General features: G+C 51.7%; 1 protein-coding gene across 4 annotated transcripts; it reads right to left on the minus strand.

Annotated features, from left to right (window-relative positions):
* Positions 1 to 460: 460 nt before the first annotated feature.
* Positions 461 to 12595, minus strand: Brd2 (bromodomain containing 2). 4 transcript variants are annotated; one of them, XM_042683813.1, is made up of 13 exons: positions 12490 to 12595; positions 8667 to 9981; positions 7028 to 7331; positions 6287 to 6424; positions 5679 to 5817; positions 5377 to 5597; positions 4918 to 5292; positions 4326 to 4454; positions 3898 to 4146; positions 3287 to 3552; positions 1991 to 2295; positions 1375 to 1497; positions 461 to 1184 (listed from the first exon to the last, which is right to left on the minus strand). In XM_042683813.1, exons 2-13 carry the CDS (start codon positions 8690 to 8692, stop codon positions 1048 to 1050), a joined length of 2412 nt encoding a protein of 803 aa, XP_042539747.1. In that variant the 5' UTR covers positions 8693 to 9981; positions 12490 to 12595; the 3' UTR covers positions 461 to 1047. The 4 variants fall into 4 exon arrangements, with proteins under 4 accessions (XP_042539747.1, XP_042539746.1, XP_042539748.1 ...); XM_042683812.1 differs by lacking the exon at positions 12490 to 12595 and adding an exon at positions 10389 to 10487; XM_042683814.1 differs by lacking the exon at positions 12490 to 12595 and adding an exon at positions 10389 to 10486 and having other exon boundaries at positions 5383 to 5597.
* Between the last annotated feature and the right edge of the window lie 480 nt (positions 12596 to 13075).

Raw genomic sequence — 13075 nt, forward strand, 5'->3', positions numbered from 1 at the left:
CAGACACATTTTACAAAGGACCTTGGGGCTGAATGAATGCATGGCTTAAGTAAGTGGTAGAGTGCTTATCTGAAAGAATATGACCTCCAAGTCCCCCCACCTCCACCAAAGACTAAGTGTTTACAATTATAAACAACAGCCTACTAATTTAAAAGAAATTAACCTCTCATGGCTCTATTATAGCTCAGTGAATACAGTGGGATGGAGTACTGGCATATAAAACCTGGGATCAATCTCCTATCAGTGCAATCCTTCCCCCCATGTCAAAATTCAAGGTACTTTTTTTTATTTTTTTGTGGTCCGGTCGTGGGGCCTGAACTCTGGGTCTGAGCACTGTCCCTCAGCTCTTTAGCTCAAGGCAAGTGCTCTACCACTGAGCCACCTTCCCAGCCCTCAAGGTACTTTCTACTGTGTCTTAGTATCACAGGAACAGATGGCACCAAGATAACTAACTCAAAACTTGAATAATATTTTCTTTATTTACAAGTTAGAATCAAGAGACAAAGAAAGACAATCTGTGGGACCAAATGGGGAGATGACTGAAATCCCCAGGGTCCCAAATGGAGTGGAAGGAAAAAGGGAAAACAGTAGAAAAAAAAAGTCAACGTAAAAAAAGAGCTCCCCCTTCTTCCCTCCCCGTGGAAGCTTGAGGGGACTTTGGCCCTATCCCCCCTATAGCTTAAATAAATTAGAACAAACAACCTCAAAACAGGACCCTTAAGTGAACAGGGCATCTAGGGCCTCCAGTAACCTTGTATCAGGGCCTTTGCCTACTCTCACCCAGTACCCCCTGCTCCACCCCATCATTCCGAACAGGGGATCTGTGCCGAAGAGGTCATTCCCAATGGGGGTGGGAATTCAAATTTGTCCAAGTCCTTACTTCAGCAAATGTCCCCGCATCCCTCCCCTGCCGCAGAGCCAGCTCTCCTTCAGAGGGGGTAGAGAGGGTAAGATGAAGAAGCATCACAGCAAGGGGGGGAGAGGTGGGGCAGGGTGATATGGGGGTCCCGTCCTGCGGAGCCTTCCTGCCCCTCTTGGCATAGCCTCTTAGCCTGAGTCTGAATCACTGGTGTCTGAAGAAGAGGAAGATGAAGAGGAGGAGCTGGAATCTGAGCTGGAACTGGAAGCACTGAGCCGTGACACTGCTACTTGCTGTGCAGAAGATGACTCTGTTTTCTCACTCACTGTAAAACAAAATTGAATAAGGAAGTCTAGATCTTCACTTATCAAAACAAATAAAAAGGGAGAGGGGAAGGAGATAGAACTCAAACGGTAAAACATTGATCTAGAAAAGTGAGAGGCCTTACATTCAACTCCCAGTACCAATAAAAGGGATGGGAGGATAGGGATTGCAGCAACATAAAGGATACCCACCTTTCTTGGGGGGCTTTTTTGTGGAATTGAGTTGTCCGCTGACATCTTGTAATCGTTTTTCTAGTTCTCGTTTCTTTTCCAAAGCAAGTTCTTCTTTTGTCTTTCCAACAGGTTTCTTAATGGCTAAGGGAAAAAGCAATAGACTATTTTAAGTTGCTGCCTTACAAAAAACCACCAATGAGGCTGGGAATGGCTTAGTGGTAGAGTGCTTGTGTCATATGCATGAAGCCCTGGGTTCAATTTCTCAGTACCACATAAACAGAAAAAGCTGCCAGTGGTGCTGTGGCTCAAGTAGCAGAGTGCTTGCCTTGAGCTAAAGAGCTCAGGTACAGTGCCCCAGTTCAAGCCCCATAACCAAGACAGCAAGACGGACGGATGGACCCGTGCGTGCATGCGCGCGCACGCATGCGCACGGGCATGCACACACGCACACGCGCACACGCGCGCACACACACACACGTCTCCCAGTGTATTCCTGTTTTTAACTAGTAATACTTAATTTCCATTCTCTAATGAATCCTGGGGACAATCATCCCACTGTCCTTACCTAAAGGGTCCCCAGGAACTGCATAAGGATTGTTAGATTATCAGCTGGTCGATCTCATTTGATACTCACTGTAGGGCTTCCGGGGCTTCTTTCGTAGGCAGGAAAGAACGTAGCGCTCAAGCTCCCTGAGTGTGGATGGCTTGAGTGTTTCAAAGTCAATCTCAATTTCTTCTGGGTTTGAGTCACGTAAAGAAGGCTCTCTGGCTTGGATTATATGTACAACTCGACCCAGCTTCTCCCCAGGTAGTTTATTGATATCCAGGCTCAATTGTCGCTTCTCATCGTAACTCATAGGCCTGCTTTCTTCCTCCTCCTCTGAGTCATAACCAGCAGGAAGGGCAGGTGGGGCTGTCTTTGTGGCCTTTTTGGGTAGCCTATGATGGAAAAATTGTTAACAGAAGCATATCAATAACTCCCAGTACATTCCTATAGTTCAACCTAGTAATCTTTCATTTCTGCCTGCAGAGCTTCTGTTTCTGCATTAAGAAAAATGGCTGAGGGCTGGGAATGTGGCTTAGTAGTAGAGTGTTTGCATAGTATGCATAAAGCCCTGCATTTGATTCCTCAGTATCACATAAACAGAAAAGGCTGGAAGTGGCTCTGTGGCTCAAGTGGTAGTGTTAAGCCTTGAGGAAAAGCAGCTCAGAGACAGTGACCAGGCCTGAATTCAAGACCAGGACTGGCAAAAAAACAAGCCAGGCGCTGGTGGCTCACGCCTGTAATCCTAGCTACTCAGGAGGCTGAGATCTGAGGATCGCAATTCAAAGCCAGCCCAGGCAGGAAAGACCGTGAGACTCCTATCTCCAATAAACCACCAGAAAACCGGAAGCGGCGCTGTAGCTCAAGTGGTAGAGTGCTCGCCTTGAGCTGAAAAGCTGAGGGACAGTGCCCAGGCGGAGTTCAAGCCCCACGACCAACAAAAAACAAAAACAAAAACAGTAGACCTAGTCAGGTGCTGGTGGCTCATGCCTGTAATCTTAGCTACTCAGGGGGCTGAGATCTAAGAACTGTGGATTGAAGCCAATCTAGGCACGAAGTCTGAAACTATCAATAAAGTACTCAGAAGTAGGGCTGTAGCTGAAGTGGTGTAACACTAACCTTGAGCACAAAGAGGCTCAGGGATAGTGGCCAGGCCTGAAAAAAAAGGGCTGAAATTAGGGCAAAACCATCAGCTACTTTTTCCAAGTTTTATTGGAGTTATCTATATTGTCTACAGAATACCTACAGCTGCTTTTACAGAGTTTTCTCTTAGAGACCCTGAGGCTCCCAATATGTTTCCTACACATTTTACAGTATTTGTTACACTAAGTGGGAAGAAGGTACTTCTAGACAAAGCTACATGTTTTCTACTGTAGCAGAACTCACTTGTTGCTACTTCCTCCAGAAGATCCAAAGCCAGGAGGGCCTATTGTAGCAGTGCTGCCACCCCCACTGCCACTTGCTTTCTTGGATTTCTTGGGCTGGGGTGGGCGGGGTGCACGAGGCCCCTTGTCATCTTCATCAATCCCAGTTCTGCCCCGATGCTTTTCTGATTTCCGTTTTTTCTTTTTCTCCTTTTTCTCTCTCTTTCGTTTGGGCTTAGATATTGGGCCCTGGGATAGGGCAGCCAGTTGTTCATGTACTGCCCGGAGCTAGAGGAAAAAATAAAAAATTATAGATGTGAGTAGAGACCAAAAGAAAGCCAGATGCTAGTGGCTCATGCCTGTAATCATAGCTACTAAGGAGGCTGCCATCTGAGAATCGTGGTTCAAACTAGCCCAGACAGGAAATGTCTGTGAAACTCTTCTCTCTCATAGAAAAATTGGAAAGTGGCACTGTGGCTTAAGTGGTAGAAGCCCTTTTGCAAAAGGAACTCGGGGACAGTGCCCAGGCCCAGCCCCCCTATGCCCCAAAGCCCAACCAGACAAACAAAAAAATCAAGTCCAAGACAGAGCATAAATCTCTTATCCAATAAAGATGGGAAAGTAACAAAATACCTGCTCCTGTAATTCTGCCAAGCGATGGGCTCTTTCTTCCTCTGAGTCTGAGCTTTCACTTTCCTCCTCCTCTTCATCTTCCTCATCATCTTCCTCCTCTTCCTCAGAGGAGCTCTCACTGCTACTTTCCTCACTGGAAGATTCAGATGATGATTTGGCCAGCCCAGGAGGCAAGGCAGTAGAGACTGGTAAAGGCCCTGGTTCCAGTGGTTCATCTGGCATCTTGGCATAACGGAACTCAAACACATCCTAGAAAAATAGGTAGACTTAAAACCATGAGGGAAAGAGTGCCCTGATCATTTATACACATGCCCCCAGCATTATAGTTCCAGTTTACTAAAGAATGGATTCTATGTTGAGAATTTACAGCACAGTTGACAAATTTTCTCCCTACATACACTTGTTTAAACTTCAACTTTCACACTCACCTGTAGCTTTCGAGCCATAGCCACAACATCGTGGTCAGGAGGGTTGTACTTGTAGCAGTTGGAGAACATAAGCCGCACATCAGCAGCAAATTCCTGTGCATCCCGGTAGTCTCGATTCTCCATCTTCCGCTGCAGAAGGAGGCAGCATCAGAAGCTGCACAGGCAGAGAGACTCACCTTTCCCTGCCAACCCAGAAACCACAAGGAGCCCTCTCTTGAGAGAACAGTGGGGAAGACCTTAATCATCTGTGCCCTGGGGTTCAAATTTGAAGTCAAGAGAAATTCAGTAGGCTGAAGTATTATATCTAGAAAATCATTCTAAGTGATAGGGGAGTGGCTTCTGGATTACTCTTTGCTTCTCTAACCCAATACTCCTAAAGAAGCAGTACTACAGTGTAGCTCGGAAGAAAATCCATTCTTATTTGTAGGAAATATGGATCTCAAAGTACTTGACCTTCTGCCCTATTACAATTCTATCAAAGCAAAAAAACAAGAACGAAAGACTATGTGCCCCTCAGGAGACACAAATATTTTATTGATCCCTAGGCTCCAATCACTGCCTGAGCATCCCATCTGCCCCATGCAGTGGGTACCTTGACAGTGCTGAGGTCCATGGGGTGCTTAATGATGTCATGGTAGTCATGCAGGCCAAGAGCAGAAGCGTCCACTGGTTTATAGAAAGGCCAGGCATAGGCAGCATGCTTCTTGGAGAGTAACTCCTTCAAAATGCCATTGCAATGTTTTAACTGTTCTGATAATTTTCCTTTCTTAGAGCTCTGGTGTTGCTGTTGAGAGTCAGGCAAGTCTTTTCGTGGGGGCTTGATGGGGCGGCCACTTTCTCTGCGCACAGGGGGAAGCCGTGCAGCCTTTGGCTCAAGACTCCCAGGAGGGCTAGCTGGGGAACCAGGAGCCAGGATGGCTGTAGGTGTAGGTGTAGTAGTATCTGCTTTCCGCTTAACTCCTTTTTTCTGTAGAGAATAAGATGGGAATGTATTAATCCAGGTTCATTTTATTCAAAATCTCTTCCCACTGCCCTAACAAAACATATCTACTGATACCTTTGCAAGAGGTTGAGCAGGGGGAGCTGTAGAGACAGCAAGGAGAGGGGGTCCAGCAGAATGCAGGGACTTCAGCAAGGGGGAAGAGATGACCGATGGGTGGGGAATGTTGAGGACGGTGGTAGGTATCTCAGGTGGTGGTGTATACAGGGCTGTATGTGACACAGAAGAGACAGCAGGCACCTGATGGGCACTGGTAATACTGCCCTGGAGTGCTGGAAAAGGGGGAAAAAAAGTTTAGTTTGACAGTCTTTCTTACCTTACATCTCCATTTGAAGACCCCTGGTTTTTCCTACCTGCCAATTTGGCCCCCTTCTTATGGCTGTTCTTAGGGATGGTCACCACAAGTTCTTGCTCCTCTTGTGGCATGGAGGCAACTTTCTGCAGGAAAATCTTTTCCAGTGTTTGTGCCATCAAGACAATATCATCTGTGGGCTACAAGAACACAAGCACAATTAGAAGGTTCAAATGCCAGCTGAGAATGGATTAGCATAAGATGAAATCAACCCAGCAGGCATCAACTAACTCCTTTCCCTTAAGACATCATTCTACCTAGGGCAAAAAAATAAAAATCACCTCACTGGACTAGACCACAACTTGCTTTCTTCCCAATTATCTCAAATACAAAGAAGTTCATTCCACCTTAATGTTCACAAATTTAAAGAGAATGACAGCTAACGAGGAAAAATATCCTGCTTTATTCAGGTCTCTTGGAGCTTTCAGAGGAATGGGGACATCACCCTCAAATATGAAGTATTCTACTTAAAAAACAACTTTTACACTTTTTACACCTGGTTTACATTTAATCTGACAAAAAAACTTCAATGGTTAAAAAAACTGTAATCCCAACAGTTAGCAGCAGTAAGTACAATGTCACCATCTAGTAATGTAGGAAATCACTCACCTTGTTGTAAATGTAACAGTTTGTGAACATGGTATTGAAATCCTGCATACATTCTGAGGCAGCCCAATAGTAGTTGTTTTCAAGTCTTCTTTTAATTGTACCCATGTCCATAGGCTGTTTTATAATTTTGTGGTAATCCTAAAGAAAGAAATCTTAGATCAGAGCCATGGAAAATTACTCCTAGGAAAACAAATTAACCCAACACACATACAGCACACACACTCTAAGCACCAAATGAATGTTAAGTTCCTTATACTGCGGCCCCAATTAAACTACAGAATAGAGAAAAATGGAATGGGATCCTTAACACCCACTAGGAGATCCCTACTGCTTTTCCCTAACCACCCACCTCCCACCCACTCTAAAAACTTCCCATCCTGTGACATTACCTCTGGGGTTGGCTATCCATAGGCTGCATGAGGGAAAGGAAGAAGCTAAGAATTTTGGCCACCGTGGTCCTCTCCCAACCCGGGGTGGGAATCTGTAAAATGGAGCCAGGGCACAAAAGTTAAGGAAGGACATGTGGAGGGCACGAGAGATGCCAAAATAGAGATCACAAGCTTTTGGAACAATCACAAAGGACCAAAAATCCAGAACTCTGGTGGCTATCTGTCCTATAGAATGGGTACTCCCTAGGGGCCGCAGCACTTATACTAGGGTAACCCAATCTCACTCACACACATTCTTGCTCATTCCCATACCTCCCCCCCCCCCCCCCCCCAGTCCAATGTTCCTACTCACCGGCAAACCCAGTTTAACAGCATCTACAGGCTGCCGGAATGGCCAGGCAAACTGATGTTTCCACAGAGCCTTCATCACCACCTTGTGTAGGTATTGCAGCTGGTTGGTTACCCGTCCTGGTTTCTTGGGATTCGACACCTCAGGGGGTGGTGGATTGGCAGGGGTCAGTTGCAAAGCTGGCACTGAAGCCATTGTAGGGCTCTCAAATCCCTCATACAACAGAGAAGGCTTTCGAATCCTTTTCCCCGGTGCAGCTGCCTCTGGGCCCAATCCCAGTAACCCTGCATTCCCTTCCCCAGGGAGCCTGTAAATATGAGAAACAAAATTAAGTAAATATTACTTGTACTTTGCACTCAATAAATCAGGCTTTAGATCTAATGAAGTGACTTAAGTTTATGCAAGTACTTCATAGCTAAAACTATACCCAAATAATTTGCAAAGCATTTCTAGATGCCCATTCCATTCTGGGTACTACATACTCTGATGAGTGCTAATGAGTTAAAAAAAATGAAAAGCTCTAAATTGGCACAACACAAGAACTACAGCTCTACAGGGACAATTCTTAAGCAAAATGGGTGGAGCTGAGAAAGTCAAGCTTCCTCCTCACTAGGGGTTTGGCTGTTGCCATGGTGGTTGAGCCAGAGGGGAAGGGAGGGGGAACAAACGAGAGAAACTTAAAAAAATAAATAAAAGCCGTGGAGACACCTGAATCCATCTGGGTAAAACAGTATCAAACAATTACACCGGAATGGGTCAGGAACTAATCATCTAACCGATACCGGACCAAATTTTAAAATCCAGACAAAATCACTTGCACCAAACCTAGTCTTTTGCTTCCAAAGAAAATTTGAGAAGAACCAAATTTCTCCCCAACATCCCGGGTACAGCTAACAGTCCTCAGCGAAAAATCTTCTGAAGACCAAAGGCCAACAGTTTATAGTCTTAGGTACTTCTTACCAGGTGTTTCCCACCACCTAAGATTCAAGACTCTACACCAAGATCTCATTGTTTACATCCGCAGAGCTGAACTGAATCTTAGCTCCACCCTCCTGCCTTGAATGAACTCTCAATGGTAACAAAAAACACCCTGACTTAACAAATATTCTCCCAATCAATCCAGTCACTGAAAAGACAGCCGAAATTTAATGACATACTCCAGACACAACGAACCCATAAGCCGAGAAAGTGATCCTTCTACCCTAGTCTGGGAATCCCTGCTGTCAATCCCTGAAGCTGTCACCATGGCAACCCCAAACGGCGCGGGAGGTGACCACGTACCCCCTCCCCAAACACTGTGACAAATCGGGACCAGACACCAACCCCATTCCTTAAGACCCGCCTGCCCACCCCCTGTGCTTCCCACCGTCAAACTAGCTCTTCCCGAGTCGGGTTACGTCTGGGCCGCGGCGGCAGTGTATAACGAGCTGACAACCTGCAGTGCCCCCCATACACAGTAACTGGGCCGCCGCCAGCACCGTTCCAAAACCGTCGCTCAACCCCCTGCGCGAGCCCAAGTCAACAGCTGCGGCGCGAAATAGCAACGCGCCCGGGTCACCTCCCTCTCCCCCGAGCCCGGAGCCCCCACCTCCGTGCCGCCGCCCCCCACGCCCCTGCCCGTACGCGGCCGGCGGAGACGTACTTGTGGGGAGTCACGTTCTGCAACATCTTGACCCCGGGGGGCAGGCGCCGCACTCAGCCGCGTACAGTCCGGTTGGCCTCGGTTCCCCTCACCGCCCGGCCCAGCATAACCCGGGAAGTGGGGGGAAGGCCGTTGCCCTCGGCCCTCCAGGCGGCAACCCCCACGCCGGGCCGGCACCGAAGTCTCGTCCGCGACCTCTCGGAGAACTCCCGGCAGCTTGGCGCGCTCCGCAGGCGGTGGACACAAGAAAATGGCGGCGGCTCCGGCGGAGACGGACGAGCCGGGGGGACCGTACTCTACCAACCCAGACAGTCCCTGGTCCCAGACGCCGTCGTCAATACAGCCGGCGGTGGATGCGCTGGAGGCCCCTCTTCCTGTCAGGCCCGCCGGAGCAGACGGGGTCCCGTTTCAACCTCGGATGGAGGCGGATGAACACGAAAAGTGGTTTAGGGAGCCGCCGCCTCCATCTTTGAAATCCTCTTGAGGGCGGAGTACAGGGGGTGGACAGACTCCGAGAACTGGGCGGGGCCCGAAAAAAGGGGACCTTCGGGGACTTCTATGGGGTCTGTACTGTCCGCCGGGACCGGTCATATGCCGAGACGAAGGCCATTTCCAAGCGGATGGACGCGGATTGTAATGGTGGCCCCGACGACTCGAAGGCTCTGTATCAGTAGGCAGAATCCTCCAGCCCGTTCTAGAGGCCGCTCCACTCCAGCGCGAAATGGCGCCGCCGAGCCCCGCGCCAGTCCTTTATATATAGGCGGGGGGGAGGAGCTTCTCCGCTCATGCGCGCCACCCAGCTCCAGACTTCCCCCACCCCCACCGCGCGCGCCCGCGCGCTCACGCGCTCGAAGCAGCGGAGGCGAAGGGGGAGGAACGCCTCTCCGCGGGAGCTGTTTCTATTGGCCGAGCGGAGCGATGACGTCATAAACTTCATTTCCAAGGCGTCAGTCACCGGGCAGAAGAGTGCCGCATAGGCCCAGAGGGCAGGGGCAGCCCGCCATATTTCTGAGCCAACTGGCTGTGCTGTAGTTCGGAGATTCCTGGGCAAGAGGCTGGAAAAGGTGCAAAAGCCATCTCCCCAGAGCCTCCAGCACCTTCTCCCCGCCTCCCCTTCCAAGGAAGCACTCTCAGGCACGGTGCAACCGGAGCCTGCCAACCCGGGGCAGGTCGTGCCATTCGTGGCTCCTCCATTGGCCAGGCCGCAGGGAGACGGGAGGGGTCGCGCGGGCGTGGCCAGCGGCCCGCCAGGGGTGTGGCCGCAGGACGTCGGGCGGGCAGTTCTTCGGCGGTTAAGGCCTCTGCAGTGGAGAACCTGAAACGAGGAAGAAAGACGCCATCTTAGAAGCCTCGGCCTTGTCTTGTGTAGCGACTAGCCAGCAAGTCCTGAATCAGGCTAAGGGACCTAACACTCCCGAAGGTCCACCATCACCTAACACCGCTGGCCAGTCTCAAAATTCCTCTCCTCACTCTCCAAAGCCAAACCACACAGAGACAAAGGTAAAACAAGACTGCTCCAATAACCCGTGAGCTCCCGAAGGCGGAGCAGCTACCATTATCAGCAAGGCCCCCAAACCTACACCTCAAACCTCGAGCGCCCCGACACCTCTCCTGATTTGCTAACTCGAGCCTTGGCCACCGACACCAGCGCCTGCCTGCTCGACAAAGCAGTCCTAACGTGGGCGCGGTCTCCCGGCGACCCCTGTACCCTGTAGCACGCACCTCCTCTGCAAACTTGATCCCGGCGAGCGGCTCGAGGAGGGGAAAAGTCCTGCAAGAAGCGAGCCAGAGGAAACCCTCCTCCCTCGCGGAGCTCAGACCTTCCTCCATGCTCCCTGCCCCCCTACCCGGCAGCTGCAATTCCCTCTCGGGGGTCCCCCACCGCCGCGGGGGCAGGAGGACGCCCCCATCCCCCCACCAGGGTCCGGAGTCCTCCCCACGGAGCGGCTCGTCCATCGGTCAGCGCCAGGGAGGAGGGCGAGCAGAGGAGGCGGCGGCTGCGGCTCCGACTAGCCCTCCCCCTCCTCTCCCCTCCTCCCCTCCCCCCCGGGCCGTCCGCCTCCGAGGAGGGGCAGGAGCCATTTTGGGAGCTCAGTTTCGCCCCCTCCCCCCAAGCTCGCTGTCTTAAATCCTCCGAATTTGATTATCTGAGTAGGCAAACAGACTTGGAAGGGATAAAGAAGCTCAGCTGAAAATCGGGATCTCTTCAGACCCCCGCCCCCCGGGGCGCCCCCCCCCCCCCGCCCTTTGAGGGAAAGTAAAAGGACTTTCACCTACCGAGAAGACCAGAGCTAAGCCTCTGCTTATTTACTCTGGCCCGACTTAGAGGAAGAAAACAAGTTTAGGACAGATATGTGCAAAGAAATGTAGGTGGGCCACTAAAAGAAAAGCGCCCCCACCCACCCACCCACGTCGGGCTTCTAAAGGGGCCTAGATCTGGATGCTGCAAGCAGGCCACCACCCTCAATAAGCCCTTGAGTTCGAACCTTGATGACTGCATCTAACATGGCGGCCAACCTCCTGTCTTCTGGAGTACCCAACCCGAGGGCAAACCCGGCGGGGGAAATGCACCAAAGGAAGGCAAAGACCCCGGCCCTCCGCCAAGGATCAGGCCCCGGCCCCCCAAAACTACGTGCAGCCTCGCCAGGGTAGCTGCGGCAGCAAGATGACACAGCAACTTTGCTGAGGCCTGCTCCCCTCCCCCTAGTGGCCCAGCCTCCCAAATCTCATCTCCCCACTCGGGCTTCGCGGGTCAGGAGAGGCCCATCGGGGGGCCTGGCAAGAGGAAGAGGAGGAGAAACAGCAACTTGAGAAAATACTGGGAAAGGGCAGCCAGACAGTACTCTCAATCCCTTGCATTCTGGAAAATCACTGCTCCCCAATCCTCCCTCCCCCCACATGAGTCACAGGGGAGTCTACAGCTACTCAGTAATTTGGAAAAGTAACTCTTCCCTCCTTTCCGTTCCCTCCCCCGCAGTACACAAGGAGAGAACTGTTCAGGATGGGGGGGGGGGGTGGAGGTGGGGGGGAGGGGAGAACGCTGTGGAAGAGGCCACCCCGGAGAAACTCGAAACCTTGGAAGCGTTGAAATCATTCCAGGTCCTGAGCCTCCCTCCCAGCACCCACCTTGGGCCTGCTTTCTGAGTCTAAAAGGACCCCAAGCTTTCATCCTGTAAACCCTTCCCAGCCGGGATCAGACAAGTCCTCAGCTAAGACCCTAGAGGGGGGCAACAGGGATTTGTGCAGAAGGCCCCACAGGCCGTGTCCACGTGAACGCACACAAATTCAGCAAGAGACTCGATGCGTAACCTCCAGCATGCCATGTGATGGCTGTGAGCTTCCCACCCTTGACACAAAGAGAGTACAGAAGGGCGCCTTCCAGAGTCTCTGGGGGAGAAAGGGAGTTGGGGCCTGGGAACATCTCAATTCACAATCTGGACTGCCAAGTTTAAAAGCATTCACATCCATGAGCAGGAACCGCAGCCATCACTCCCACTCAGCTTACTAGGTCACCCTTCCCGCGGCCTACAAGGTTCCCATCTCACCTGATTCCAGACTCCCGTACCCCAGGGGATGAATGCAAGGGGGGTACACACCGCCCCACGCCCCTTTGCCCTCCAATTGGTACGGAGACCAGAGGTTGGCCATTCCCCTCCCCCATCTAAGAATCTCTCACCTGCTGGAGGCCCTCCACATTCCTATTGGCTATATAGTGTTTGAAGGACAAGTCCCCTTAGGACCATCTCCTGAACCCCCAGAATCCCCCCACTTCCCACCCAATACGCATTTAAGTGACATCGCCGCCCCAAGAGCCCCTTCTCACCTGGATCCTTGGAACCATGGGGGGCTTCAATGATGCCCTCGCTTTGGTGCGGGGGGAGGATGTAATCGGGGTGTCAACCCCCCCGGAAACTGAAGCAGTATTGGGGGAGGGGGTGTAGCCCCCAGCCCCTCCCTTCCCGACCCGGCTGGGGGGTGGGGAGAGCATCGGGGCCGCGCGGCCACGTCAGCAGCGCCCAGATTGGCTGACCCGGGTCACGTGCCCGCCACCACCTACACCCCCCCCCCACCCTGAGGGCCAGTTTTCCGAACGTTCCTGGGGGTCTTTTGAGAGACCAAGGAGGCCGTATGGCCCAGGCCTAAATCCCGAGATCCAGAGCGCGCTAATGCTGCTACTCCTCCATATCTCCAGCTCCCCGGCCCGCCGTCGTCGACCTTGTCCCCCCCACTCGCCTCTCGGTACGGGTTCAGCATGGCTGCCGCCGCCCCGAAACGTGCACTGCGCAGGCGCGAGGGTGCAACCGGATTGGGGGAGGGGAGAGGAGTGCAGGAGGCCGCGAGGTGGGGTGCGGGAGAGGGGGGAGGGGAGGGACAGTGCGCAGGCGTCGGAGCCCAACCGCTGGTCCCGC

This window comes from Dipodomys spectabilis, unplaced genomic scaffold, assembly GCF_019054845.1.
Source record: "Dipodomys spectabilis isolate Male_0828 unplaced genomic scaffold, ASM1905484v1 ptg000085l, whole genome shotgun sequence".
In the NCBI taxonomy this organism is placed as follows: Eukaryota; Metazoa; Chordata; class Mammalia; order Rodentia; family Heteromyidae; genus Dipodomys; species Dipodomys spectabilis.